We start from the raw sequence: 14,018 nt of genomic DNA, 5'->3' as shown, positions 1-14,018 counted from the left end.
TTCCGCATCCGGGGGTCGCTGGGTTTGTCGCTCTGGCTGGAAGACGGGCTGCCGGCCGCGTTCACAGTCTTTAATATCCTCGACAGGAGCTCAAAATCGGGGAGACTGGTGCCCGAAGAGGAACCGGCGTCCCCCTGTGCCGTTACCCCCCTCTGCCTGGGATCGGAAAGACCCGTTTGAGGTCTGTTAAGACGGGGATCGAGGGTGGGCATGGACTGAAGGGCAGCCGGGATGGGAATAAACTCTTGTTTTGGGATTGGTAGCGGGATCAGATCCTCTGGGCTCCACAGGATCATCCGAGCAAAGTTGGGTTTGTTGAGGATGACGTCCTTCTTGATGTGGCTGAACTGCTGCAGCTGGGAGCGGGGATCCCGCAGAGAATGGCCCGGGAGAGCCTCTAAGGGGATGCTGACTGGTTTATCCCGTAGAGCCCTTTCCCCTTCCTCCTCGTCGGGGAGCAGGGGGGGTTTCTGACTGCCACCGATGCTGGAATGAGGAGCTTCTGGTTTGGGGACGGAGGAGGGAATGTGTCGCGCGAGCCTGGGGTCAGTGGGTCCCGAATCCCCGGGGAGAGACGGGACAGAAAGGTCTGCGTTTCGGGAAAGCCTGGGATCCCGTAAACGTGGATCGGCAGGACGACCGCTCCCTCCTGCTTGGGCTTTTTGCAGGCGAGGGTCGCTCACACCGGAGGGTGGTCCGATTTCTCCATGGGAGGGCTGGGCGTGAGGTCTGCCGGAGCTTTGTTGCCTCAGGGTTTTCAATATGGAGGTGACACTACTTCCGCCGTCATCTTCGTCGCTGGAATACCAGTTACCGGTATCGCCTGGGAGGAAGGAGAAGAGCAAGCAGCTGATAAAAGGCAATTAAAGCACCGTGATGCCGATGAGAAGGTCCCTAAAATGCGTCCCCTCTCCCCTCTCAACTCAACTCTGCTCAAATTCCTGACTGTCCCTGTGTTTTGCTGAAATGGGGGAAGCACATGCGACAGCCTCGGCCTCCCCGGTCTCATTTTCATCCCACAAATTAGCAGAGAGCTGTAAGCAGCCCTTCTCTTCCTCTTCTTCCCGACTGCAGCAGACTCCAATTTCACCACAATTTAAGCCAGCAACCCTATCTCGTTCACCTTCTGACCTGCCGTTCCCGTTTCTTTGGCAGACCTGCTCCTCTTCTTTCACCAGCAACGCGCTCTTTCAACACTGGGGATTTTCTCTGAGGTGTTCAGCACCCCTTGTTCCCTACAGAATTCCTCCCCAACACCCCCATTTCTCCGACAGCCCCCTCTTTTTCAGAGACTGCACCTCAAGGTGGGCAGAAGCTGAAGCAGATCCAAGTTATCCCCCCCACCCACCAATGTGCATGGCTTTGAACAGAAAACACCGTATTTCGCCACTTGCCTTCCTCATTTTCACGTTCCTGCTTATTGCTCTCGGCCAGTCTCCGAGCCCTCTCCTCTTCCTCTTGCTGCTTCTGCTGGATTCTCAAGTAAAGCGCCCTTTGTGCTGATGGCATGAAATCGGGGATGCTGCCCGGCGGCTTCGGTAAGCCGGGCGGGCCTCCTTCGCATAGGGCATCGTGATCCAAGGACGGATCGGGGAACATGTGCTCTCCCGGCGGCCCTTCCATATCCTCGTAACCACCATAGTCTTCTGCCAAGGAAAGATCGTCACGTGTTAAAAGCAAATCTCAAAGCTGCAAAAAAACACCTAATTTGTCCCCCTCTCGGCTCTGCCACTGTGCACGGGCATCCCCGGAACAACCTGTCTCTGATCCGGCATGTCCGGCAAAGCACCTAAGAGCCGATCCCGGCAGATCCTTGGGACGTACCTGGGTCTCCCATCATGCCGTGATCCATCTCCAGACCTTCTTGCTGCTGGTAGAAATTATCATAGAAACCTTGTGCTGGCGGGACGGGTGGCATCATGCCGGAGTGGGGGGAATCATCCGGTCCATAGGGCATCATGGGGGGTCCAGGACCCATCGGAGGGCCGGGATTCATTCCCGGGCCCATTGGCATGTCTGGGTGCATGTCTGGGTGCATGTCTGGGTGCATATCCGGGTGCATATCCGGGTGCATGTCTGGGTGCATGTCGGGGTGCATGTCGGGGTGCATGTCGGGGTGCATGGGTCCAGGCATTGGTCCTGGGGGTCCTCCTGGCCCGGGGAACCTGGGGGGAGGCGGACCTGGGTGCCTGAAAGAGAAAGTGAAAAGAAAATCAGCTTTAACGCGTGCTTTCCACTTCTGGAGGGATGGACTCAGGGCTCTCCGAGCAGCAGTGCCTGGCACCGGACCCAAAAATGGAGAGAAACCTCTTTTCTACGGGCTTGCACCCACCATCAGTGGCTGCATCAGGGCATTAGGGCAGAGCTCCTTGTTTGACACCAAAACCTGCCATCCCCGTCCCTCTCCCCACTACCTGGAGACAGTGACACTCACCTCACGCCCAGCTTCTCTGCCAGCTGCCCGGTCGGCCGCACGACGATCTCAAACAGCGAGGGGATCTTCTTGTACATGTCCTGCTGTTGCTGCAGCTGCTGCGGTGACAGAGGTTCGTGCATCGGCGGCGGCATCTGTGGCCCCGGTGGTGGAAGCGGTGGCGGCGGAGGGGGAGGAGGGCCTCCGGGCATCGGTCTCCCGTTCGGAGATGTCGGAGCCGGCGGTCCGGGAGGGCGAGGGGGTGTGGGCAGCAAGCCGACCCCCGGGGGTGGTTTGGGGAGAGGATTAATGCCCTGTTTCTTTAGCTCTTCGACTTCTTTCTCATCTTCTGCGCCTGCTTCTGCATCATCCGCCAGCATCTGAGAAGAAAAAGAAGTAAGAACAGATCCACGGAGCTGTCCTGCCAGCCAACACGCTCCAGGAAAAACTTCTCCCTCCCTTTCCACCAGCAGGATCTACTTCCATGCAAGAAAAACAGAGGGTGAATCTGTGTTAACACCCCCCTGTACCTTGTCCAGAAGCTCCCGCGTCTCCTCTGTGAGTGGATCATGAGAAAACATGCAGTCATCCCCGTTGATACAGTTGCCCGTGGTGTGGAACAGCTTGCAAGGGAAGTCCCGTATCATTTATTAAGGAGAATAAACCCTGACAGGGAGTTACTCCTACCGCCTGAGAGACTACAGATGCTTTTCACTTTGAAATGTGGCTCTCAATGTTGTTGGATTTTCGCGGTCACGACACTGACATGACACAACTACCCTTGCCAGAAACACCCCGCTTTCCTTTCCGCTGTTCTGCAGGTGCAACGGCGACAAACCTCATTTCTTCAACAGGAAAGGTGAGGCTAAGAGGGAACTGGGAGGGCTGACTGTGGCCCCACTCATTCAGCCTGTCAGCGGAGGACATGTTAACCAGGAATGGCCTTTTCCCCCCCGCCCCCGCCTCCCCCACATGCATCTACGTAGAGTAAAGGAGAGTCATTTAAAGCTGGCTTAACAAAACGGTAACAAACAAAAGGATATCGTGCATGTAAGGGCAGTTTTCAGCCCTGGCGCAGTAGCCGGTGATGTAGAACTTGCACAGTTCCCGTTTCTTTGGTAGTTCAATGTCATGACTGAAATTGCAGTGGTCGCCCTGTTCAGAAACAACACAACAGCCTGTTAGCAGGTGGAAGTGCGACTGTGATTGTGAGCAGCCCAGAACACACCTAGGGGGGACAGGGAGATGCATACTCTTTACAAAACTCTCTTTGTAGGCACGAATCCCTCCCTCAAATTGGTTAAATCCCAGACCTTACGCTTCAGTGACAGTTCTGCGTGCGTATAAAGAGATCTACATAAATATTTTTTAATTATTCCCTTACCCAGGTACACCTGCCTTCCACAAAGTATTTGCAGATCACTTTCCCTTTCTTATCCGACTGCTGGTGTAGTTTGTCGTGGTCGTTCCGTCGGTAATTTCCACTGCCTCCTCCGTCCTATTGGAAGCACATTATTATGTTAGTTGACAAAGAATTTGAAATACAAAGCAACGGATTACACGAGAGAAATTCAAACTTCCTCCACAGCCACCTCCAAGAGGGAACACCACTGAGATTTGCGATGAAAAAAGAGAGGGAAAGACAGGCACGCTGAGCCTCGCAGGCTCCTCAGCACAGCTTGAAGAACCCATCAGAGGACCAGAACCCAAAACATCCATCCCCTTCAGAGAGGGGACAACTTCTGCCAATCCTGGGGAAGACCCATTTGACTTTTTCACTCCTGCAAAGGCTTTCTTAGAAACCTGACTGGCTTGACAGAGGGGGATGGGGGAAAGGCGCACAGCCAGCACTACAGCAAGCCGTTAGAAAACAAAGAACTACTTACTCCCATGTCCTCATCATAGTAATCGTCATCTTCGTTCATTCCACCACCTTTCCCCATTCCACTTCTGTTGCCGCCTCTGCCTCGTCCTCTGCCCATTCCTTTATTTCCTCTTCCTCTGGGGCCACGACCACGTCCTCGATTTAAACCTGAAATACGCCCTCTCATTTCTGGTTTCTCTCCTTCCGTCAAACGTGTCAGAGAGCAGAAAGCAGGGACCGTCCCAGCACAGCTTGTTACCCCACTCACCTCGTCCACGATTCTCCTTACTCCTGCGGTACTGATTCAGCTCTTTTGAGTAGTCATCGTACTCGTCGTCGCCAATGGGCTCCTCGTTATCACAGTACTGCCAACGAGAAAGATCGGTGCCTTTAGTGAGCAGGGATGAAGCGCAGGCCATGCCCCCTCAAACATGGGTCTCCCGATCGTGAAAAAGAGTATTCTCTCGCCTCCGTGGTTCCCCAGGAGTAGGGCAGAAACTCGGCACTTACTTCCATCTCTTCGTCATACATTTCCTCCTCTTCCTCGGGGTGGTCACCTCTGCCTCGCCCTCGGTTCCCTCGGCCCATGCCCCGGCCTCCTCTCATTCCCCCTCTGCCACCTCGCCCTCGGTACCCTCTGCCTCGGCCACGGCCACCTGAAGAAACAAAGGGACAGGGTCAGCTTTGTGCTGCCTTTCACCCTTCAGGTACATTAAAAAAGCACAATAATACGCCAGACAAAGAAAAACCTTTCAGTACGAGATTACCAGCATCTTAAAAACTTGTTTGTAAGAGAATCAGTTTTAAATAATCTAAAAGAATGGATATTTAAGAAGCCAAATGATAACCTTTTTTAACAAAAAGCAATGCTGTGTCACCACGTCAGCTGCTGCACAGGTATGTCAGACTGGTAACGTAAACCTGTGTACTCCAGATGTGATGATATCAAGACTCCTTATGCTATCAATCAACTTAATTTCCTTTTCAAATAAAGGTTTTATTTTATTTTATCCATTTTCAGCCACTGAGGTGCTTTTAAAATGACCTAGGCTAGCAAGAAAAATGCTTATGTAAAAACCTTAAACTATCAACAGGGATCTGAACTTTCCTCTCCAAGAGGAAAACAGGAAAAAAGACTTTCCCCTGTCACAATCTAAGACTGAAGAGTGGTTTCAGCCACTGCAGCTGGCTCTCCACAGGCAGGGCTTCAGGCAGGCAGGGCAGTTCCACCTTCATAAAGCTTCCTGCATGCGTTGGGCCTTATTTGGCCGCAGATCAGCTAAACGAGCTGCAGGTAATGAGTGTCGGAGATACGGTGAAAAAAGGAACGTTTAGATGTACCTCGCCCCCGGTGAGAGCCTTCCTTCGCTCTCCGGTATTGGTTCAGCTCTTTCGCAAAGTCGTCATAATCTTCCTTGCCTATATCTTCATCTTCTTCCCCCTCGTACTGGCCGTACTCCTCATTCTCGTAGTCCTCATACATGCCGTAATTCTTGCTCTCCATTTTAGAGTAGCTCTTCTTTTGCATGGGAGCGCCGTGAGAGGACGGATACTGCTGGTGGGACTTTGGGAAAGGCAGAGAGGTTAGTGATGAAGGAAGGGAATGTATCAAGCCTAATGTCAAGACTTAATTTTTAAAAATCATTTAATCTCCTGCCCCTAAGTAACAGCTAGGTGAAAAATGAACAGGCTAAAGGACCAGAGCGAAAGTGGGTGGCCCGTAGATGGAGCTAGATGGGCACCTACGCTCAAAGCTTGCAGGGGCTCTGAAACGGAGAGCAGCTTCCCCTGCCCTGTCCGCTGGCAGGTACTTACGGAAGAGTAGGGAGGGCTGTATTCCCGGTATTTTCTGTGTCCCTTTTCACCAGGACTGAAGTCCGAGTCCTCGCTGTAATCAGAGAAGTCATCGCTGGAAGAAGCATGGCGCTGCAAGGCAAGGAAAACACGCAGTGCAATTTTATTACAGGTCGGCTCTGACTCTGACACTGCTGCCAGGCCTCTGGCCTTTCTATACAACACAACTAAGTCTCCCTTTGTCATCCTTTTTATTTTAGGGTACTCAAATTTTGCTTAACAAAATCTTCAGTGTTCACCGAATAACAAACTGGAAGCCTGTTAGCAGGTTATCTCATGAAGACAAACATGATATGCCTTCTGCGCTCCAGAAATTCCAGGAACTTAAGTAACAAACATCCCTGATTTTTCAAATCCGGCAGTCTGCAATCCCCTTTGAGGTAAGAACACTCACAAAGTAATTCCCCAACTAAAAACCTGTTTTCTTCCCGCTCTGCTTCCTCAGATGGACAAGAGAGTGCTGAAGCATTTACATCCTACCTGCAGACCTCGGTGCCCTGCTGCTGTGCTTGCTAGTCCTCAGAGGAGGAAGGTGTTAAGGAGCTGAACCCCAGGAAACCTTGCAAGCGCTCCCACCTCGCAATTATTGTTAGTTCTACCCTTAATAATGTTAGAGAGGAAATTCCCTGGAGACACCTGATGGCAAAGGAAGGCAGACCGGAGCTGGGACCCCAGGGGACCCAGGAGGCAAAAGTGGCACATGGCTCACCTTGTGTTTGGATTTCCTTTTCTTCTTGGATCTCCTCTTCTCTTTCTCTCTCTCTTTCCGACGCTTGCGCTTCATCCTTCGATGGGCTTTCTCATCATCTGAATCGCTGTGATGCTTCTCTCCTTTCTCCTTCCGACTTCTTTGAGATTCGGAGGGATCCTGTGCCTCCTCCCCTCCGTCATCCTCCAGCTCCCCTTCTTCCAGTTCTCCATCCTCCCTGTAAAGCAGATAGGCACATTTAATTCCCCTTATTCAAAAAAAGAAAAGAAAACCTGCCTACTGGCCTCACCAGCCACCCAGGCACTCGGCTCCCAAAGCGCTCACAAATTCCTAGTTACCGTGGGTTTAAATATCTGACTACAAATACCGATTCTGTTAATCTCTGCCCCCGAAATCTGCTCAAGCTCTCACTCAGCCTGGAGTTAAACGTGGGGAAGAAACATCTCACAAACAACAAACCGAAGCCACAACATTACGGTGCTCAACTTTCATATGAAATGATTGCAAACGAGCTCCAAGAACGGAAATTGGTGTTTTAATAAAACACTCAGTCCACTCCAAGAACGGAAGTCGGTGTTTTAATAAAACAAACGGTCCCCTAGAAGACAAGCAAATATCATGTTGGTTTGCCAGATCTAGAGACGTGTGCCCAGTTATTTCCACTTTCTCATGCTACCATTCACCCACAACCGCGGTTAGCAGAGGTGGTAAAGCAAATCTGAAACTTCCTCCAGAGAATTCCCCAAGCCCCACTCAATTAAATTCAATTAAAAATTACTCAGATACGGGTTACGAGAAACTTTTTACAACCTCGTAACGGATTAAATGCGTAACACGGCACGAGCTCAATCAGCTCCCTTGCGTTTTCCTTCTCTCCCAAGAGGTCCCGAGTTTGTCGCTGTGTGATTTAAAACAAGAGCGGGGGCTCCTCCTCCCTTTTCTCTTATAATTAAAAACATAAACACCGGCTTTTTTATATATGTCACAGTTGCTCACAAGCAACAATTTAGGAGCTTATGGGAGGTGGATCTTTGATACGCATCCCTCTGGTGGGGTTTTTTTTAGGCTATGGAAAGACTGACTTCTTTGGTGGCTAGGAAGTCCCCTCTTTAGCACTACAATGGGAATGGCAGCCACGGTGGCACACCATGCCCATGCTGCGCCGCCAGCTGTGGAGAAGGCAGCGCGGCTGGAAGAAGGAGCTGCTGCCACTCAGTAGCTCTCAGGGAAGTCTGGAAGCTGAGATGGGATTTATGAATGGCACACAGGAGCTTCTTGGAAAAAGCTCTGCCACATAAACAAGCTGACCTGTTGATAACCTCAGGTTACACAAAAAAAAAAATCACAAAAAAATGAATTATTTCCCCAAACACATTAAAAAATCTAGGAAAACCAGCATTATGAATCCCCCAGGATGTTTCGGCATCGTGAAGAGCAAATACTCGGATCCAGCCATCTGGTCTGACCCTGATGCAAAGCTCCCCTCTTGTTTTTGTTTGCGTTTGCACCATTTTTATAACAGACTAGCTCCAAAATCAAGCTCACTGAAGCTCTTAAACCTGACGTGTAACTCCTAGGTGTATGCACAAGTTTTAAAGGCAAGTATCAGGAGAAATTATTTCCGTGGCAGGAACACAGCATCCTTCAGGTGTTTGTATTCAGTGAGGTCAATCTTGGAACAAAAGAAACTCACGCTCCGCACAAAACCGAGCAGAAGACAGACCGGAAACAAAACACGCTTACGGAAAGGAATTTAAATACCTGTGTATTTAAACACTTAAATAAAAGCCCTGTCGAAGCCTCTCTCCCTTCCCTAGAGGGACAGGTTCATCAATAAATGGATTTCAAACTAGAAATGCCACCAGGTTTCTGAATCCAGTTTCCAGCAACTCACTAGCAGAGGACTGGCGAGCACGGCGAAGCGAAACATCGGTACAGCTCACCCCGGGCACGGGAGAGGCTTGCAGTAAACGAGATGCTATAAAGCCCACTGTGGCCCAATAAACGCCCTCACGCCATACGGCTTTGCAAAAAATGGCTACTCCCTTCGGCATCGCTCCTTTGAAATCAGTGTCATTTACCCTCTCCCAGGTGTCCCTGCCGACTGGGAATCACGATTGCTTCCCCGTTGCCTTCAGAGAGGAACAAATGCGTGTCGCTAACACCTTCACTGCAATTTTCAGGATAATTAGCCTTGGTTTTGATAGTACAGGTGCTTTTACCCTGCCTTGAGTTGCTCTGGTCCGATATCAAAGTTTAGAGGAGACTACACCACTGGAGCCGCATCCCAATCAACAGTCGCGTTATTAAATTTGCTGCTGTTACAGAAACAAGGACCAAAAAGGCTCCTGAGAATAAAGTGTACAAATTTTGCGGCCACTGCAAAGATTATTTGAAAAGTACCAAAAGATGGGACAAGGCTGAACCATCAAAACCATCGCTGAGCTGTTTAGCAGATGAATATTATTTAATCAACACATGCGTCTCCTAAAGAAGGAAAGTCTGAGAAATGATGTTTATACAGACGCTTAGATACCAAACTACATCTTAGGATGGGCAATATCATCTCCTGACATTTTTTAACTCCAGTTCTGCCAGACTGGAGTAGAGTTTGGGTCAGATATGACACACCAACCTCTGAGCGAGACTGTGGGGCTTATTTAGTCCTGGGAAAGTGTTCTGAAAAGTTTTAGGCATTATCGAAACATTGATTTTGCCTAATGGTTTTAAACACAATGAAATGGAGTATCTTGAAACATGGCAACTGGTCAGTAAGGATGTTTAAAAGCAACCAAACAATTCCTAAAAAAATGGGAGGAATTAAAGTGTTGTGCATTTTCGAGGGACAGCTCACCGTGGAGAGTCGCTGTGGGTATGCGGTGAAGAAGCCATGTCTGCTAAGCAACTATTGGTATTGCAGAAAACACTGATTGGGGGAAAATTCTTCCCCAAATCCACATCTCAGGCTTTCCTATTGCTCTTGCCCGCCTGATCTATAGGGGACGGTCCCCGGAGCAGCACACATCCTCGTGGAAGAACTCACACTGGTTGCCGTGCAGAGTTTGTGACCTCAGCGCCACGGCAACGACGTAACACGGCAGTGATGACGCCTGGAAGAAAAACAAAAGCCCTTTCCAATCGTTATCCGGCCATACCGACAACATGGGCGCTCTGCTATGGGAAAAATAGTAGGAACGACCGCGTTATGAGAAAATTTCGTGGTTTTTTGTTATTCTGGCCAATGGAGAGCAGCGCAAGAATTAAAATACTACCTTAAAATAAACAATGTCACTTTATACAGCTGAGGCTTTGTTAAATTTGGAAATGAGCATAACGAAAAGACAAATGAGAGTGGCCTAGATGGCAGATTTACTGTCAGTTATAGCTGATAAACCCTCCTAACACTGTGAAAGATATTTATTAAAGATATTTAAGGTATTAAAGATAATGAGCTCCTTGCTCGTTACACCCAAAAGAAACCCCCTGATTTCATATCCGGCCTGCTGGAAGAAACCTTCCTTTATACGGTGGCTTTTTCGCACAAGAGGTGCAGCTGACCGTGAAATCGGCCGCCCGGTGCGTGATCTGGTTTTGCCGGCATGGATCCACGGACGCCGAGAGCAGGGAGGGGGTTTGTGTACAAAGGCAGATCTCGGTTTAACTTTAACTTGACCCCTCTGCGTGGACAATATGGCAGGGATATTGCGCTGCTTTTAAGTGGGATTTAGCTCTTATTTTAAGACAGACACGTAGTTTTTGCTCATTCTCTGCATTTTAAGGTTTTCTAGTGAAAACACAAGGCCAGGCTTTTGAGAGTGACCGGTACATCCAGCCAAAGGTTATTAATCACACATTTAACGCTTCAGCAGACATTTACTGCCTCGCCAACAACTTGCTCGGAGGAAACATATCCTACCCCAGCATCACACCTGCACGCTCTGCACCAGAGAAAATTATTCAGCGAGATGTCTATTCTTTCACCAAAACACTGATTATTCCAGACTAATCCCAAAGGAACTGAGTTCTCCTCTGGCCTGCAAGTGCGGCCGCCTTGAATTATATTCCAAGTGGAAACCAGGGGAAATACATCAATCAAGAAATAAAAGAAGCACCGCTTTGAAGGCAGCGGGGCCACGCTGCCTCATTCAAACTGCGCAGACTGGGGCAGAAGTCATTAAAATTTATCAGCTTTTTATATCTTCTATATAGTTGGGTTTGGAGTTTTTGGTTTTTTGGTTTTTTTTTTTCATTATGCAACACGTATGTTGCACCAATTTCTGAGAGGCTTGGAGAGAGATCCCTTTAGCCCATTCCTGGCTGTAATCGAGGCAAATCCTCCTCCTGACATCCCTAAAACCCGTGTTTTTAAGCGCCGCTTATGCTAAGGGAAACTTTCAAGTGCTATTTGGTCACAACTCAAGATTCCTCGGGGAATGTGCTCGACTCAGCTGCTAATTCTGAACATCCTCTCTGCTTGCAGGTTAGCTCCTTCCCGCTTCTCCTATCCGAATCCTTAGTGAAATCCTAATGCTGAGCGCTGATGTCCTTGCTGCCACAGCACGGCTGATGCCACAGCAACGGGATACGTCCCAGGCCCTGAAAAAAAAAGAGGCGCTGGGGTCTCGGATTTGCTTTGGCTCTTCCTTTAACCCGGTTACAACAAAGCCTCGCTCGACTCAAGGAGCCTCAGCCGAACAATTACACCCTTCGAAAAAAAACCTGTCCCTGCAAACAAAAAGTCCTGGCGAGTGCTTTGCTTCACTATCAGAAGTTGCTCCGATTTTCCAGGGAGCTACTCGCGGTACTGATGTTAAACGCTTGCCTGAGTGTTTGCACGATTAAAAAGGCAATCTCTAGCAAATGGTGGGCACTAGAAGGAGGTCGAACCCAATTAAAAATGGGTCAGGGGAAGCACGGCACAAGGAAAAGTCCCAAACAAGAAGTTTGACTCCTTACTGCTAATATTTAACTATATTAAAAAAAACCCAACTGCTTGCTTTATGGAACCAGTCAACAACTCCAGTAAACTTGGCAGTACAATCCCTGAGAACTCCTGACATTTGAACAATTCCTGGTTCTTCCATCCCTCAAAAGGGAGAAAATTAACCTAAAGTTTTCCGGCAGCCTATTTTCTTTCTGTTCTACCACATCTGTCCTTTCCAACTTATCTTGATACGAATTAAAAATCGCTTATGCTGTTAGCAGCGGACAATCAAAAACCAGTTTGGATTTTTCTGGGATCAAGAGGGGAAGTTTAACATGTAGGTACATTTAGTAAAATTAACAGAACAAAGGCACTCATTGAATATATTAGGGGGAAAATCGATGCTGTGAGGTCCAACTCTCTCTGAACTAAAATAATTTCGGCCAGACCAGCAACATTTTCAATCTCTGACGGTGGACCTTTGATCAAAGGGGAAAAAAAAATAATCCCAGATTTATGATTTCATGGCAATGTTAAGCCACAGAAGGTGCAGTGACCATACGGGTCCCGTCATAAGCATTTAGAAATAGCAACAAAAAGGCATAAAAGACATCACTGGCTATTGTTTTATGTGAAAACCCCTCTCTGGAACGCAATTAAATCTGTAACGAAAAGCCCTCTAATTTGCGATAACAAGTGCTTGCATTATTTTACAGTTTAAGCAGATGTATACACCTCTTTCTTTTTTTTAGGGAATAAAGACAAGAGGGAAACGAACCACCACAACTTCACACAATGGTATTGGTGTGCTTAGAGGAAACACTGGGGTTTTTTCCACCTGAGAACAATGTAAACTGGATGAAAAGGGGCAAAAGTGTGTGGTTTTGGTCTCCAGGAAAAGCAAACGCAAGAAATTAACTTAATTGGACGGGGAGGGGGAGAAATACTCAACACTGTGCATGGTGTTCTTACTTCGAACTTGAACTGTGTGAAGTAGCGTGAGGAACAAAACTGGAGCTTTTCATAACAAACCTGATCGACAAAGGAAAAGAAAGGGAGAGGGAAAATCGAGGACGCTAACGAGATTTGTTACAAACTGGGTGCTTGCACTGTACGTCGCTACTTCAATTTCTCTAATTATCTGACATGAGGCTGTACATGGGGATGGGGGAAAAAATGTGTGATGACATTTGGGAAACGGTGCTTTCTTTGCCACCTTTTCTTTTTTGACACACTCTGGAGTTGTTTTAACAAAACTTTTTAACATCTTTTTCTGCTTTATGGGCAAACCCGCACCCAGGGGCAGCTGGTTTACAGTCAACGTAATGGAATGAGGATGGAGTTTGCAGACAATGCAATGGATCCACATCCTACGTCTAGACGGCATCAGGGGTCAGAGTGGTATGGGTTTTACCGAGGCATCTCAGTGCTACTTCACCTGGGAACGTCACAACAGACATATTTGGGAGCAAATTGTGTGCTTTGTGACTTTTTTTGTCTTTTAAACATTCACATCGGCAGGGTGCATAACTCTATCAGTCATTACAAAGGGGGAGAATTCTGCTTGGTTTGTACACACACGTTACCAACTCACTGCTTACACGAAACGTACCCTGCAGACGATCTCAGGACTTATTTGGTGGTGGGGAGGGAGGGGGGGAAGGCAGGAGAAAGTATATAATTTAATTATTCAATAAAAGAGCTTACTTACCAACCCAACCCTGCATCACATGGAAAACAAACCTCCTCAGAGACAAAAGCATGCTAATGCATGAAAGCAGCTCTCTGCACTGTACACCTACCCTCCAGGGGAGTGCGAAAGCAGCAAACCTCGCTCTTTTTTTAATCTTTTTTTCCCAGACATACATGCTTAAGCTGTTTATTTTTGCTAATACTTTCTGGCTCTATGGTTTCAACTAAGAAAAAAAAAAGTGCTAATAAAGGAAATGGCTAAAGTTATGTTGGGGAAGGGGAAGAAGGTGCTTTACATACATCTCAGAGGAAAGAGAGAGTTCCTAGAGGATATGTATATATATTTTAAAAGTTTTTAATATCTGGGAGCACTGGAGATGAGCCTTTCTCTATCAAGGGGTGGGGGTGATGGAGGCTGTTGCACCCCAACACGCCCTCCTCCCCATATCCCCAACCCTCGGTACCTTCCTGCCCCTGCCTACGCTCCCTGTTTGAGTCAAGGAATATTTTTAAGAAGCAGCAGGAAGACAAAGGGGACGTTAATGAGGCCAGTGCTGCCCAG

The 14,018-nt window shown here is 48.3% G+C and overlaps 1 protein-coding gene across 1 annotated transcript in view; it reads right to left on the bottom strand.

The window, feature by feature from the left end:
• Positions 1-7,057, bottom strand: part of ZC3H4 (zinc finger CCCH-type containing 4) — a gene marked incomplete at its 5' end in the record, with an annotated part of 7,678 nt that extends 621 nt beyond the window's left edge. Inside the window, 13 exon segments of the mRNA XM_009704436.1 lie at positions 1-823; positions 1,395-1,646; positions 1,825-2,189; positions 2,435-2,793; positions 2,944-3,053; positions 3,457-3,568; positions 3,798-3,911; positions 4,300-4,445; positions 4,546-4,642; positions 4,788-4,933; positions 5,619-5,841; positions 6,093-6,203; positions 6,841-7,057. The exon segment at positions 1-823 is cut by the window's left edge and continues 134 nt beyond it. Coding sequence (XP_009702738.1) covers positions 1-823; positions 1,395-1,646; positions 1,825-2,189; positions 2,435-2,793; positions 2,944-3,053; positions 3,457-3,568; positions 3,798-3,911; positions 4,300-4,445; positions 4,546-4,642; positions 4,788-4,933; positions 5,619-5,841; positions 6,093-6,203; positions 6,841-7,057 — 3,075 coding nt within the window.
• Between the last annotated feature and the right edge of the window lie 6,961 nt (positions 7,058-14,018).

The sequence above is a fragment of the Cariama cristata genome, unplaced genomic scaffold (genome assembly GCF_000690535.1).
Source record: "Cariama cristata isolate BGI_N322 unplaced genomic scaffold, ASM69053v1 scaffold21687, whole genome shotgun sequence".
NCBI lineage: Eukaryota > Metazoa > Chordata > Aves > Cariamiformes > Cariamidae > Cariama > Cariama cristata.
Note: the sequence above shows the minus strand (reverse complement) of the source record. Positions and strands in the feature narration are given on the sequence as shown.